This window comes from Mastomys coucha, unplaced genomic scaffold (genome assembly GCF_008632895.1).
Source record: "Mastomys coucha isolate ucsf_1 unplaced genomic scaffold, UCSF_Mcou_1 pScaffold21, whole genome shotgun sequence".
In the NCBI taxonomy this organism is placed as follows: domain Eukaryota; kingdom Metazoa; phylum Chordata; class Mammalia; order Rodentia; family Muridae; genus Mastomys; species Mastomys coucha.
Genome location: NW_022196904.1, coordinates 131,037,955 through 131,052,533, shown reverse-complemented (window position 1 = coordinate 131,052,533; position 14,579 = coordinate 131,037,955). Strand labels below are relative to the sequence as shown.

General features: G+C 44.9%; 1 protein-coding gene and 1 long non-coding RNA gene across 3 annotated transcripts in view; one reads left to right on the top strand and one right to left on the bottom strand.

The window, feature by feature from the left end:
* The window catches only part of LOC116103235, a 14,463-nt gene extending 9,647 nt beyond the window's left edge, over nt 1–4,816 (bottom strand). The window contains exon 1 of the long non-coding RNA XR_004123437.1: nt 4,386–4,816. This is a non-coding gene — a long non-coding RNA (uncharacterized LOC116103235). The remainder of the gene's footprint in view (nt 1–4,385) is intronic.
* The window catches only part of Tollip (toll interacting protein), a 20,884-nt gene continuing 10,993 nt past the window's right edge, over nt 4,689–14,579 (top strand). The window contains exons 1-2 of one of the 2 annotated variants that reach the window (XM_031388880.1): nt 4,690–4,903; nt 8,291–8,379. Coding sequence is in view for 1 of the 2 variants with exons in the window: in XM_031388879.1 (XP_031244739.1) it covers nt 4,871–4,903 (33 nt within the window). In the remaining variant the exon portion in view is untranslated. Of the gene's footprint in view, nt 4,904–8,290; nt 8,380–14,579 lie in introns of both variants that reach the window. The other variant, XM_031388879.1, reaches the window with a different exon arrangement.

The window sequence follows — 14,579 nt, the reverse complement described above, 5'->3', positions numbered from 1 at the left end:
GAAGGGGAAGAAGGAGAAGGGGAAGAAGGGGAAGGGGAAGAAGGAGAAGGGGAAGGGGAAGAAGGAGAAGGGGAAGAAGGGGAAGGGAAGGGGAAGGGGAAGAAGGGGAAGGGGAAGGAGAAAGGACAGAGGCCATTTTGGTAAGTGCATTCACTTACCAAACCCAAACCCTGGCACACTCTTTTTGCAAAAAGAAATCACCTTGCCAAATTCTTTCACTCTGTTCATGTGTTCCTTTGTGCAACACCAAGATTGTTCTTTTCCCAATAAAAAAAGAAAATACGGGAAAAGGTTTGGGAAGTGGGATTTTGTCTGGATTGGATGATGCTAGGGAGAAGAGACAAGTCTATTATTAGATTTCTAGAAATTCTTGTGTAGGCAGAACAATATGAGGCTGAGGCTAGTCTGGCCCCATGACTGTCATACTAAGTGGGATTGGAGGACTGCTTATGGTGGTGTTGGTGTAGTTGTTGTTGTTATTGTCTTGGATGGTGTTCTAGTTGTTTCTACTGCTACGATGAGCACCATGACCAAAAGCAACCTCAGAAGGAAAGAGTTTATTTGGCTTACATGTCCCAATCATGTTCTAACATTGAGGAAATCCAAGTCAGCAACTCAAGCAGAACAGGGACCTATGAGGCAGGAATTGAATCAGAAGGCATGGAGAAACACTGCTTACTGGCTTGCTTTCCAGGGCTTGTTAAGTTTGCTTTCTTATCCAACCCAGGACTTACCCACAGTAGGCTGCCCCCTCCCACACACTATCAACAATTAATCAAAAAAAATGTCCCACAGATTTGCCTATAGGCTAATCTGATGGAAGTATTTTTTTCAGTTAAGGATCCCTCTTCCCAGGTGACTTTAGCTTCTGTCAAGTTGACCACCACTAACAACAACAATCACAACCACAAAAACAACAAGTACAAACAGTATTCAGACTGATTGTTCTCATATCATGGCCTTGCTCAGCTAACCTGTTCATGGCATGCCAAAATACCAGAGTGAGGACAGCAGACTATGTGTCCAAAGCTACCAAATATTGTGTTGAATCCCGGCTTTTCAGGCTGTGCCCTAGGTAACTCCACTTACAATCAGCATTTGGCTTCATTTTGAGTGCAAATGGACAGGAGTGCAAATGCTCTTCACTTGTTGAGCACACAGACAATACTACCTGTCCAGCACCACCACACAGACTGAAAAATCACTTGTTTGTACAAGTAAAAGAGTACTACCTATGAATTTATCAAAGTAGATTGTGGGCATATGGGTGTATTAAAATAGCATTAGAAAGAACTGGAGAGATGGGTGAGTGGTAAAAGAGCACTGGCTGCTCTTTCAGAGTATCTGAGTTCTATTCTCAGCACTCACACTATGGCTCAGAACTGTAACTCTAATACCAGGAGACCCAATGCCTTTTTCTTTCTGGCTTTCTCAGGCACCAGGCATACATGTGGTGAACCGACATACATTCAAGCAAACACACACACACACACACACACACACACACTTAAAAAAAAAAAAAAACAGAGTCTGTAGACTTACTGAACATACCAGACTAACAAAGGATGTATCCCTTATCCCCCTGCTGGAAATAAGATAATACAAACTCAAGATGTAAAAACAAAGCAGTTATTTGGAACTTCCTCCACCTCCTAAAGGCTCAGCAATCCTCCACTTCCTAAAGGTTCAACAACCTTAGAAACAAGACCACCAACTGGGGACCAAACGTTTAAGCACATGAGCCCGTGGGGAGTATTTCACAACAATGGGTACGTGGACAATCAGGTTACTTCCAACTTCTTTTTCTTCATTTAGTTTTCACTTTTTTCTTATAAATTTGTCAAGCTTTTTAATAAATTGAGATTAGCAACCCTGTCAGATACATAGGAGGTGTTTTGTTACTTTTAAAATTATTAAGGTAAAAGCTGTATACATGACAACGCACAGATCACAAGTACACAACTGGATGAGTTTTGACAATTTTTTTTAAAGATTTATTTATTTTATGTATATGAGTGCACTGTCTTCAGACACACCAGAAGAGGGCATCGGGACCCACTACAGATGGTTGTGATCCACCATGTGGTTGCTGGGAATTGAACTCAGAACCTCTGGAAAAGCAGTCAGTGCTCTTAACTGCTAAGCCATCTCTCCAGCCTGAGTTTTGACAATCTTATACATTTATGTAACTACTACCAGTTATCAGATGATTGGATCTTATAGCATGGAAACAAAAGAAATGGAACTAAACCAAGCTTTGTTGAAACTTCAACTCATGAGCTTGGGACTTATAACCCAAGCTGAAGAGTAACCAGGCTGCTCACTCAACTAAGGTAGCAGCAGGCTTGATTTTTTTTTTTCTGGGAAAGACTAAAGTTTGGTAATTTTTCATTGTCCATGGGCATGTTTTCCTTCTTATGAAAAAATATTCTGGCCTTCAAGTTTACTTAGTTGATTTAATCTAGGAAGTTCAAGTTATGTTTAGAACTGGTATCAGTGTCTTGCTTAAACATCCTGGCCTTGTGATTTGGTCTGAGCCTTAAAAGGTCACAGAGTCTCAGATAATTAAGTTACTATGCTTGGCAAGAAGAAGCACATAGCAGCTCCAACGTTCAAGTTAGCCCTGTGGCCTTGAACATAACTACTTTTCACCCTCTGCTTTGTAGCCCAGGCTGGCCTCCATTTCCCAGTCCAGCTCCCGCCTCAGCCTCCTGATTGTCAGGATTATAGATATGTGCCACTGTACCTAGCAACAACATATTTTTCGAGTTTCTGTATGTCTCCATGCAGAGTTGAGTAGGATCTTGTGGCAGTTGAGCCCATAGGCTCATATTGGAGTAGTTGATCCTTATATTTGAGAAGGGTTAGGAGGTGTGGCCTTGTTGGAGGAGGTATGTCACCAGGGAAACACTTTGAGGTTTCAAAAGACTGATACCATTCCTAATATGCTCTCGGTCTCCTGCTTGCCTCTCAGTGGTTGCTCCAGCCACCTGCTCCACCATCATGGACTCTAATCTTTTGAAACCATATGCCTAAATTAAAATCTTCTGTAAGTTACCTTGGTCTTATCATATCAATAGAAATGTGCTACGAATCTGAGTCAAGAGTGAAGGCAACAAAGGGGGCAAATACATGATGATAAACCCAGAGTTGCTAAGCCTTTCATACATTTTCTGTTATGCATAACATCTCTTTGCTGAGTGGAGTCAGTACTAACAGCAGAGCTAGTTTTCAAGTTTCTGCAAAGTAACCTAGGCAAATTTTATCATAGCCCACCTATACCAGAGTTTCTATCTACAGCAAATCTAGCAGAAACGAGGAAGATTATCTCCAGCCATGTGACCCCCTCCATTAGAGAGCTTTAAGTCAAGGAAGAGCAAATGCTGTGATTCTGCTCTGACAGACTATGTCAGAGCTTGAACTGACTTCAGGGACTTATTGTAGCATTTTATGAAGGACTAATTCCCCCGTGGTGTTGGTGTAGTTGTTGTTGTTGTTGGTGGTGTGTGTGTGCGTGTTTAAACCTGCTTAATATTGAAGGATTTGGGATCCATCAGAGGCCATATGTGTGGACATCTCAAATCCAATCAATTTTACCTGGTTTTAGTCACAAGAGGGTCCTATTCTGCTATCCAGATATAATTTTATACAACAGGTTGTCTGCTGCATGTTTAGACACAAGTCACAAGTTCTGTCTACAACCAAGAGGAAAGGATTGTATGATATCAGGAGACATCAGGGGTCTTTTTTAAAGTCTGTGTGCCATTCATGGTTAGTCTTTTGTGTCTTAGCTCTATCAGCATAGAGATGACAGTTTGGGCAACATGAGCTAGAGACCAGTGAGAACTGGATAGACAGTGTCCAGGAACAGAGCCCAGATGCAGTCCCATGTTATGTCAAGGCAGAGACTGTCACCTGGACTTGGAAGATGTGATCTTAAAGATTTTCGAAAGGAAGACAAGAGAGCATGGTGTGAGTGAGGAAATGTTCTAGGAGTAATGAGAGTACCAAGTCTATTGCAGCACAAGTAAAAGGGAACCAAAGATTAGTGACCACCATAGGGTAAACTCCTTATAGGAACTACCCTCAGTCTATCTGAAGAGAGTGCTCTGAAAAGGCAAGAGTGGGTGGCCTGGGTTTCCTAGGGACAGATATTCATCTCTTCCATTCATTTAGCAAATCCAAGGCTGGTGGAAGTTTTCCGTCCCACTCTTGTCTTTCCTTCAGCTTGGTTTCTTTTTTTAAAATTTAAATATAAATGTTCTTCTCCCTCCCACAGAATTTTGAGGTAATTCAAGAGCTTGGTAATTCAGTAGCTGGTTCTACTGCCATCTGTTTTTTCCTTGAGCAGCCAAACATCAGTTTTCTCCAAGCGGATCACGCACCTGCAGGCGGTGGTATCACGGCTATCTCCAGCTAGGTGACTAGATGCTGTGGCAACTCGACTGAGTTGAGATGAACGTCCCTGTTCTAGGTGCGTGAGGCTCGGTGAACAGGATTCTTCTACCTGCAAGGCAGCACTCAGGCTTAGGCATGCGCAAACAACCTGACAGCCATTTTAAGGGGCTACTGAGCTCCAGAAGGGAGCCACTGCGCAGGCGTATACGGGAGACTCGACTCGCTCCCTCCCCCCCCCTACCCTGAGCCCGGAGCACGCACGCGCGGATTAGCCGGAAGGGGCGGGGTCGGCTAATGGCCAGCGCTGTGCTTTGGGAACGCCGGGGTGGGGCGGGGCGGGGCGACTGTCAGCTGACTGAAGAGCCGATTGCCTCGCGGGACAACGGTCGGCGACGCAGGTTGTGGTGGGAGCGGAAGAGCTCTCCCGGCGGGTGTCTGTGCAGTCGGCGAGGCAGAGGGCCGCCGCAGCACCATGGCGACCACCGTCAGCACGCAGCGCGGGCCGGTGAGTCCTCTGGGCCAGAGCCTGGCTGGGGCAGCGGAGCCTGGGGTCGGACTCCTTAATCTTGGGGGGGCCCCTAGCGTGTTGCTCTGCCGTCCCGGGGCTTCGCGGGTCGTACGTTCGGGTACCCATATGTCGTCCCGGGGCTTCGCGGGTCGTACGTTCGGGTACCCATATGAAGTGGCGACTCTCGTTCTTCGGGCCTCTCGGGTGGAGGAAGGCAGAACTTGGTGGTTCCCCAGATGCCCACGGGCCCTGAAGCTCCTGGCCCCCTTTATGGAGAGGGGTCCTGACTCCCGTGGTCCTTCTGGGTGGAGGCCCTGAATAGGTCTACTCTACACAGAAGAATCCTTACCCAGTTGGTCCCAGATGGAGTGGGACCCCGACTCCCCTTATTTCCTCAGATTGAAAAGGCCCCGAACCCCTTACTTTCTCAGATCTATCACCTGCTTGGTCTCCCAGATGGACACAAGCCCTGACTCTCTTGGTCTCCCAGATGGAGAGTGGCCCTGACCTTATTAATTTCCCAAACTAAGAGGGGCCTTGCTCCCGTGTGCTCTCAGAGGAGTGGAGCCGGACACCGTTGGTCCCCCAAAAGGAGAGATATCCTGGTCTCCTTGGTTTCAGAGATGGTGAAAGAAAGATTCCACTTTGTAGTCAGTCCTTAGTTGTGAGTTTCCTCCTCTCCCTAACATCCATAGAAAATAGGATACTACCTCTTGAGTTCAGTTAGTGGCCACCTTTCAAGCCTCAATTTCTTCATAAAAGAGGAGAGGGGAGCAGAGAACCTGGAAGACCCAACAGGGCTGTCTCTTCAGGATTGTCTCACCTCCCCTAGTGTGGATGCCCTCCCAGTTGCTCCCTGAGACTGGTGTGAGTGGGATGTTGTTAGCCAACAATGGCTGTGTGGAGTAGAACACAGTTCTGATGAGCACCACAGTGTCTTTTCCTCTGAAGTTAATATTGAATGTGCATGGTGTTGATGTGTGTGTGTAACAGATAACTCCTTGGAGTAGATTACTGATTTCCTGACTTTGAAGAAAGCCCCAGGCTTGATTAGATGCTTTTTAAAGAGGGCTTTGAAGCCAGATCTCCTGACCCACTGTCAAACTTGGATGGAGCTTCCCAGAGTTGGAGTTACTTTCATGTTCAGCAACCCTTCTTCATCTTCACTGTGTCTTAGCAAACTGTAGACGATTGATGGAGGCTGCCAGAGGAGGATGGGAGCCAGAGCTTTGGCCTTTTCATATCAAGTGGACACATGGCCAAAGAGAGCGGACCCTTTCTTACTGTGTGGTCTGAGAGTGTCCTTACCTCCTGTGGTACGGGCGGAGTTTGAATTCATCTGATGGTGAGCTCCGTGTCTGTCATGAGCAAAAAGCTATCTTTCCCTGTTGCTTAGAGAAACTCCGGTGTTGTACAGAGCTGGAATAACCTACACAGTGATGAGTAATGGGGAGTGTCAGGTGATATTCATACTAGCAGAATCTGTGGAGTCAAATCCTGACATTTATCTACTTGCCCAGTATTCCAGGGATAATGTAGGCATAGAACTACAACATAGACAGCTGAGTAGTTTTTAGGAGCTCTCTTGATGACTTGTAACTTTGGGCTGTAAGAACTTGTCATAAGTGACCAGTATCTCAAGCTTTACTTGGGATATGCATAACTTGAACATAGTATTCGTGGCCACAGTATTTAGAGCAACTGGACACTGAGCCACAGGTGTGGAGCACAGGAACACCTATGCATGGTAACTTATGTAAGCTAGAGAATGACAGTCACCATCAGATCTGTGCTCTTTCAAGTGAAAGTGGAAAGGTATGGACTTGATGTGGGAGGACTATGGGCCATGGCCAGGGTCTCTGTAGAATAGAAGGCCTTGAACTTCATCAGGGAAGTGCTATTTCTCAGAGTGCAGACCTTTTTCAGTTTTCAATTTTTTCCTGGCTGCTTCATCTGGAATGATACACCCATCTACCTCTGGACTCACTAATACTTGCAAAGGCTTTTAGCCAGTTGTCAGGGTCGAGTAGAACTGCTGGAGTGTGGGGTGGTTCTCTGCTACTCATGTCACGCTCATGTTGTATGATCCCTGAGTGAACAGAGTGCTGCTTCCAAACAGATGGAGTGCATGCATTTGGTCAGCACTGGGTCCTACCAGCAGCCTTCTTTGTGTAGTCCAGCAGGGGTTAGGCCATGGTCCAGCGTCTCCATCCCAGGAGCCTGGACTAAGGCATGGGCAGTTGACTCTGTAGCTGACCTTTACCCCTGATGAGTGGGAAAGTGCTGACAAGAGTGTCTTGGCAAACTATAATAGGCAGAAGACAATCTCATCTGGGTGAGGAGGCTCTTTGTCCTTGATGAAGGGTTAAGGTGGACAGGTATGAGAACGGATAGCCCACACCTACATAGTTGTGAAGGAGTAAGTTCTTCCCTGGGGATATGTGGTCTTTTATAGTTTTAGATTTTAGGGTTTTGTTTTGTTTTTGTTTTTTAAATAGCTACCACAAGGCACTGAACCCTATGCTATATCTATATCACTTTTGAAAATGCTGGTATTTTGAAATTACCAACCCTTTTTGCTACGCAGTCCACAAACCCGCTCCTTTCCTATAGTGAGTGACTTGTAGGATCCTACTTCTTGTGGGGATACACGCAGGAGGTCTTGCTCCCTGGAGGCTGCACCAAATGTAGGGGTGGCTTTTGAAGGTCCTCCTTTATGTTGCGTAGAGTCCCACAGGTGCTGGCTTGTCTTGCTTGAGATGCTGGTTAACCAGTGAGCTTTGTCAGAAGCCACTGTCTCAGGCTTTGCCCTCCTTATTCTGTGGGTGGTCCATAGTGCCCATGCCTTGCTGAGCCAATGATTTGATTAGTGATGGCAAACTGATTTTTTTTTTAATTTGTAGATTACTTTATGTGTATGAATATTTTGCCTGTGTACATGTATGTATACCATGTGCGTTCTTGGGGCCCATAGAAGTCAGAAGAGGGGGTCAGAGTCCCCAGAACTGGAGATACATATGGTTGTGAACCATGTAGGTGCTGGGAATTGAACCCAGGTCCTCTGGAAGAGCAGCTACTGCACTTAACCACTGAAATATCTCTCCAGTCCCAAAAGAATCATTTTTTAAATTTGTTCAGATGTTCTGTACTTGGTAACTGTATCTGTTGTTAAAGATAAGCTTTTCTCATCACCCAGAGGTGCCTGGGTTGTTTAGTTTCTAAAGTACAGTAAAATGTAGGCTTCTGGTTTTCTAGTAATGGAGAAGGGACTTGAGTTCTTTAGGATGTATGTCAGATTTATTTATTTATTTATTGTTACTATATACCCGTAGTTTTCAAACCTCCTGTGTGAGATAGCATTCTCTTGTCTATGCATCTTCACAGGGCAGAACCTGAGCAAGAGGTTGTGCTCCCCATCTGGCCACTAGGTCTATGTCTCTGGGTCCTTGAGAGTGTCTGCTCTGGATTCTGAGGTGAGGCTATACCTGAGTATAAGTCTAACATCAGGCTGTGGTGGCTAGATAGTGACCTCTGCTGGCTTCTTGCCTTTTTACTATATGTGATTTTGTGACTACTCTGCTTTTCCTTTTAGAAAGTATTTACAAGGTTTTTCTTTCATTTATGTTTTGACTTTATATTTTATTCAACATTTATGTTTTGGAGGAATCTACCCACAGCAACATATAACTGTATCCTTAAAAGTCAAATCTAAGAAGTACAAGTTTCTATTGGAACCTATTTTATTTCATATGGCATACATATATATGCATTTAACACTTTAAGGCTTCCATTTGTTCCTATTCTTGCTTTGATTCATTAAACAGAGTTTTTAAATGTATATAATTAGTAGTAATCACTTTTTAAATGTATATAATCAATAGTAATTCTTTACCAGTTTGGTAAATGTACAGTTTATTTCTTTTCTCTGGGGAGTTACCCTAGGAATTTTAAGACCCAATCTTGCATATTTAAAGTTGATTGCATCTCTGTCTTCCCCAGTCTGTGCAAAGACCATAGTTAGTGGTGACTCGGTGGCCTCATCCCACCTGGTGTGGTTGTGCCATGTTTAATGGTTCCCCCTTCCTTTGAGCAGTAGCATTTTTGTCCATGCTTGTTCAGATCTGAGATGTGTAATCTTCTTCCTCATCCTCTTTGTGTCTGCTTATCAGGATCCCTTTGCTGTGCTTTCAAGTTCCTCTTTTAGAACTCTTGACTGTAGTTCCTAAGGGCTCTGTGTTGAGTGGCAGCAGGCAGTGGCACTCAGTCCACTGTACGCCAGCCCTGCTCTCATCCCTTCACTCCTTTACTAGTCTTACATTCTTTAGAGTTTCAGTGTAAACCACTAAAAGCCTTTAAGTGCAGTTTCCATCCTGACCGAGGGCCAGTTGCCATATATAGAAGTATATATGTTGTCAGGGATCATGAGGATACGCCAGATTTATGCATGGAGAGTGCAACAGGCCCAGCTCATGGAAATACCATGAACTAGTAAGATGGCTAGGTCTTTATGAATTATTTTTCACATCTCAGAACACATATTTCTGTGATCGAATCCTTTTCAGATACTATTCTGCTTTGACACCAGAGAGGCAGTAGAGCTGGGTCCAGGTGGATTGTGAAGTTGCCAGGTTCCTATTGAAGGCAGACGGAACTGGCTGTGGTGACTGTGGGGAGACAGAGCAGCAGCTAGTTTTGTGCATAGGAATCCTTGTGATCACTGGCTCTGGAAGGCTGTTCTGGCATCAGGCAATAGATCCATCTCTGCCCAGCTGCCACAGATACTCTAAACTACGAACTGCTGCTTCTTTAGGATTCTTCCTTGCTCCCTTTAGCCTTGCTAGTGCCACAGCCTCACACACATGGATGCACGCATGCAACTCACACACTCATATGCACACTCACCTGTAGAAGTAACTGTGTCTCTGTCCATCTTTTTTGCTGAATTCTAGACTAGCACCTTCTTGACTTTTCCTACAGTGTCTCAGACATGCTTGCAGACAGGTTCTCTGTGCCAGGCAGGCCAAATGCCTTTGGACAACCCTAGAAAAGACAGCTGGCTTCTCTGTTGATGGGGAAATCCCATGGGCTGTGCCACAGATTCTAAAGATTGGGTATTATGTGTGCCCTCATTTACTAGGTTTGTCTGCCTGTTCCTACTTTGAGTTGCCCTCAAGTGCTACACAGAGCCAAGGCTGAAGCCTACTGTGCTCTGCCTACTTGTCCCCTTTTTTTTGGTCAGGGTCCTGGGGATTCCTTTCATTCTTTTAGGGACACAGAAATATTGCATTCTTTTTGACAGTTGTGAGTCTGGGCCACATAGATGCTTCTGGCTAGGGAAGTCAAACATTTCTTGGTGGCTCTTCCTTTATCTCAGGTCATAAGAAATGAGCATACTTATGCTTATATTCTTGCAGCTTTTCCATGGGACTGGTGCCTGGAATTAAAATTGTTGGGTCTTAACTCACATGTTTGAAGTCATTTGTTAGTATTGAACTATGTATTCATCTTATATTCTTAGATAAACTGTAAAAAAGATCCACTGTGAGTCTGTTAACAGAATCATTATTTGATTTTTCTGAGTCTTTAAGCCATGAAAAAATTTACATTTCATGTGGCCAATATATGGCAAAAATTTCCTCCACCAGTATATGGCAAAAATACACTTTAGGATTAGCCCTGTATTTTAAAACTTTACTAAAAACAGCTGTTAATTGGTGGTATTTTCTAGTGCTGTCAGTGACTTTATAATAGAGTTTGTGCCAATGCTTGAATTCATCTCTTGCTTTGAAGTATTCCTCACTGTGCTAACAGTGGTATAGCAAGAGGTGTCCTCATTTAGACAAATCATCAGGGACCCGCAGCATCAGGCAGGTTTGTCTTTTCCCTCCCAGGACAGAGAATATTGGTTGTATAACCACCTTGTTTATCTGGTTCAGGCTGAAGTCTTTTCTATCCTCCCTGCTCCCTCTTTAGGTGAAGGTGAAACTTTTTCTAGTAAAATTGTGACTTGAGAAAAGCTATAGGAGAAAGTTCTCCTCGTATCATTTTCTCTGATGTCATATTCACAGACTATTGTCACTGCCAAGAAACTAACTTCAGTCCATGCTCTAGATTCAGCTTGTTCCCTTCATTGCTGTTGGCACCTCCCAGTATCTTGCCTTGCTTTTGACCATATCCCAGGCTTCCATGTTTGTTTGGGGTTTTTTTTGGAGAAGGTTCATTGTTGAGGATGTTGTAGCACATCCCTGGCTTGGGTGAAGGGTCACCTAGCTAAGGCAGAAGAGGTTAGCTTTCTCTACCACAAGGTTACTGTTCTAACTCTTCAGTAACACTGTTAAATTCACATTGTTAAAAACTTTCCTTTCCTATTTATAATTCTATGGTTAAATCCTTATTGAAAAATAGTACATTTGAATTTGATCTTTGAGGGGCAAAAGTACTGGGGATTGAACCTAGTGCATTGTGCATGCTAGGCAAATGTTCTACCACAGAGCTCTACTTCTATCCACATTTTATCTTAATCTCACCCCACCCCAGCAATCTCTTTCTCTTTAATGAAAGCCTGGAACAGTACAATATGAAATCTCAGTGTCTGAAGTTTCTAGTCCCAAGAAGAGGATGAAGAAGAAACAAACTAAGTCAGCCAGGCGGTGGTGGCGCATGCCTTTAATCCCAGCACTTGGGAGGCAGAGGCAGGTGGATTTCTGAGTTTGAGGCCAGCCTGGTCTACAGAGTGAGTTCCAGGACAGCCAGGGCTACACAGAGAAACCCTGTCTCGAAAAAAAAAAAAAAAAGAAAAGAAAAGAAAAGAAAGGAAAAGAAGGAAAAAGAAAAGAAACAAAGTAAACAACAGCCCTGATTTGTCCCATGTCACACAGACCTCGTCTACTTCGGTTGTGTCTGTATGACAGGCTTAAAAACCTGAAACACACCTGAGCTAGGAGATGTCAGCAACTGACTACCTCGGGAGACAGACTCCTTTTGAAGTGTACGCTTCAGGTCCATTTTCAGGTTTTTAAGCCTGTCATACAGACATAACCGAAGTAGACAAGCGTGAATTTAACAGTGTTACTGAAGAGTTAGAACAGTAACCTTGTGGTAGAGAAAGCTAACCTCTTCTGCCTTAGCTAGGTGACCCTTCACCCAAGCCAGGGATGTGCTACAACATCCTCAACAATGAACGCTTGTCTACTTCGGTTGTGTCTGTATGACAGTCCCACATGACCTTTTCTGACCTCCATGCCTGAAGCAGCCTCTATGACTGCCTATGTCTTCTGGCCTGCTTGCCCTCCTGTGTGTATTCTTCGGAGACACAAGTGTGTCCTGCTGCAGCCCTAAAGCTGTAATATGTGGCATGCAATTGATAGTTGTCCCTATGACAAATGAGAACTTGACCTATATAGGTTAACCCCAAGAATCTGGCTGAAGAAAATCTCTTTTTGCCTAATAACCCATTTATGATGTATAGATAAAACTGGATATACATCTTGGAGGTGCACCCTCTAAATTTCACTATAGACTAGCACAGGTATGGGACAGGAATTCATTTGGTAAGGACTCAGGGTTTCCTCTATACCAGAGATACTGGCTCCTATCTTCTCAAGCCACAGCCCTTTCTCATCTCTCTGGACTCCCTGGAAGCATTTGTGATGTGCCTTGGGAAAGGCTGTCCAAGAGAGGCTTCAGGTAATTGGAAACTGCCTTTCTTGGTAACCATGGGTCTCACTGGCCACAGCTACTTTGTGACAAGCTTCTGCCTTTGAGGGCTGAGCTCTCTTCTGGTTCTGGACTGAGTGACTCCAGACGTGCAGGGGTTATGCTGCTGAATAGTCACCACTCACAGACAAGTATGACATGCTTTTTTCAAGTTAGAGGAGAGTAGTGGGAACATCAGGTTAACTGCTCAAGGGTGGCCCACAGAGAACTCTGAGCTGTTTCCTTAGTTTATTCTGAACATCTGACTAGTCTGTATTTTCTGGAAACACAGAAATGGGGAGAGGGTAAGGGGCTAGACTTGGGGATCCAGTGACTTTTTCTTGCTTCTTTCCTTTATTAATTTATTTGATTTATTTTTTGAGACAGGGTCTTGCTGTATAACTCAAGCTGGCCTGGAACTCACTATGTAGCTCAGATTGGCTTTAAACTCACTGTACTTCCCTGCCTTGGTCTCTCAAGTGCTGGGAATGTGAATGTGAGCTACCATGCCTACCTTTTTCAAAGACCTTTGAAAAGAAGACCCAAACCCCTTGGAGACAGGTGTTTTCCAGGTGCTGGGAGCTGGAAACCTTGCAGAAAGTGGAAGTGTACATAATGCATATCAGTGGGAGCCCACAGCCAGGTGGATAGGTAGGAGTGTGTGAAGTGGAGGTAGTCAGGGTGTCACAGAACCTGGATACCAAGTGTTCCCAGCAGCTCTCAGTAAATTCACTCTGTCACAGCTCACATATGACATTGGTGCTTCTAGGGAAGCATTCATGGTGGGACCACTTTAGGCACCTGATTGCTGCTCAGGTCCTTCTTCAGTCAACTGTCCTTTAATTGTGAGCATTTCCCCCCTGTAACTCAGACCGGCAACCACTGGGCAAGGAGCAGTCCTGGCTTCTGTTGTATTATCCTGGTTGAAGCTGTGGATGCTCACTCCCAAGGCTGTCCTTACTGGTCCTAAGTAGCTAACATTTCAGCTGCTACAATGGGGTCCTTGGCCTTCCCTTCTTGGGCCCAGGCAGGTATGCCATTTCTAACTGGTGTTTTCTTCCCAGGAAGTCCTGATTCAGCATGGATTCTTGTGGTCTTCCTCTGTGGTAGGGTCCTGTGGATAACTCCAGAATGAATCTTAACTAGAGCCACCATTAGGAGTCTTGGTTAACCTTTCCACTTTCCTTTGCTCTCCTCTTTTTCTTGAAAAACTCTACTTTCTTAGAGCACTTCAGGTCTCCCTGGAGCCCTAATAGCTAGCCTTTTTAGTGACTGAGATATATTCTCTCTTTTATTGGATATTTTCTTTATTTACATTTCAAATGTTTTCCCCTTTCCAGGTCTCCTCTTTGGAAATCCCCTATCCCATCTCCCCTCTCCCTGCCTTATGAGGGTGCTCACCCACTCCCGTCTTCCCACCCTGGCATTCCCCTACAATGGGGCATTGAATGCCCTCGAGCCCAAGGGCCACTTCTCCCACTGATGTCCAGCAAGGCCATCCTCTGCCACATATTCAGCTGGAGCCATGGGTCTCTCCATGTGTACTCTTTGGTTGGTAGTCCAGTCCCTGGGAGCTCTAGGGGGTCTGGCCAGTTGATACTGTTTCTCCCCCCGTGGGGCTGCAACCCCCCTCAGCTCCTTCAGTCCCTTCTCCAACTCCTCCATCGGGGACCCTATGCTCAGTCTAATGGTTGGCTGCAAGAATCCACCTCTGTATTTGTCAAGCTCTGGCAGAGCCTCTCAGGAGACAGCCATATCAGGCTCCCATCAGCAAGCACTTCCTGGCATCCACAATAGGGTCTGGGTTTGGTGACTATATATGGAATGAGTCCCCAGGTGGGGCAGTCTCTAGATGGCCTTTCCTCCAGTCTCTGTTCCACACTTTGTCTCCATATTTCCTCCTGTGAGTATTTTGCTCCCGTGAGATATATTCTTAACCTTCCAAGGGCTCTGGTTGGCCTTGAGTACCTCCTGAATA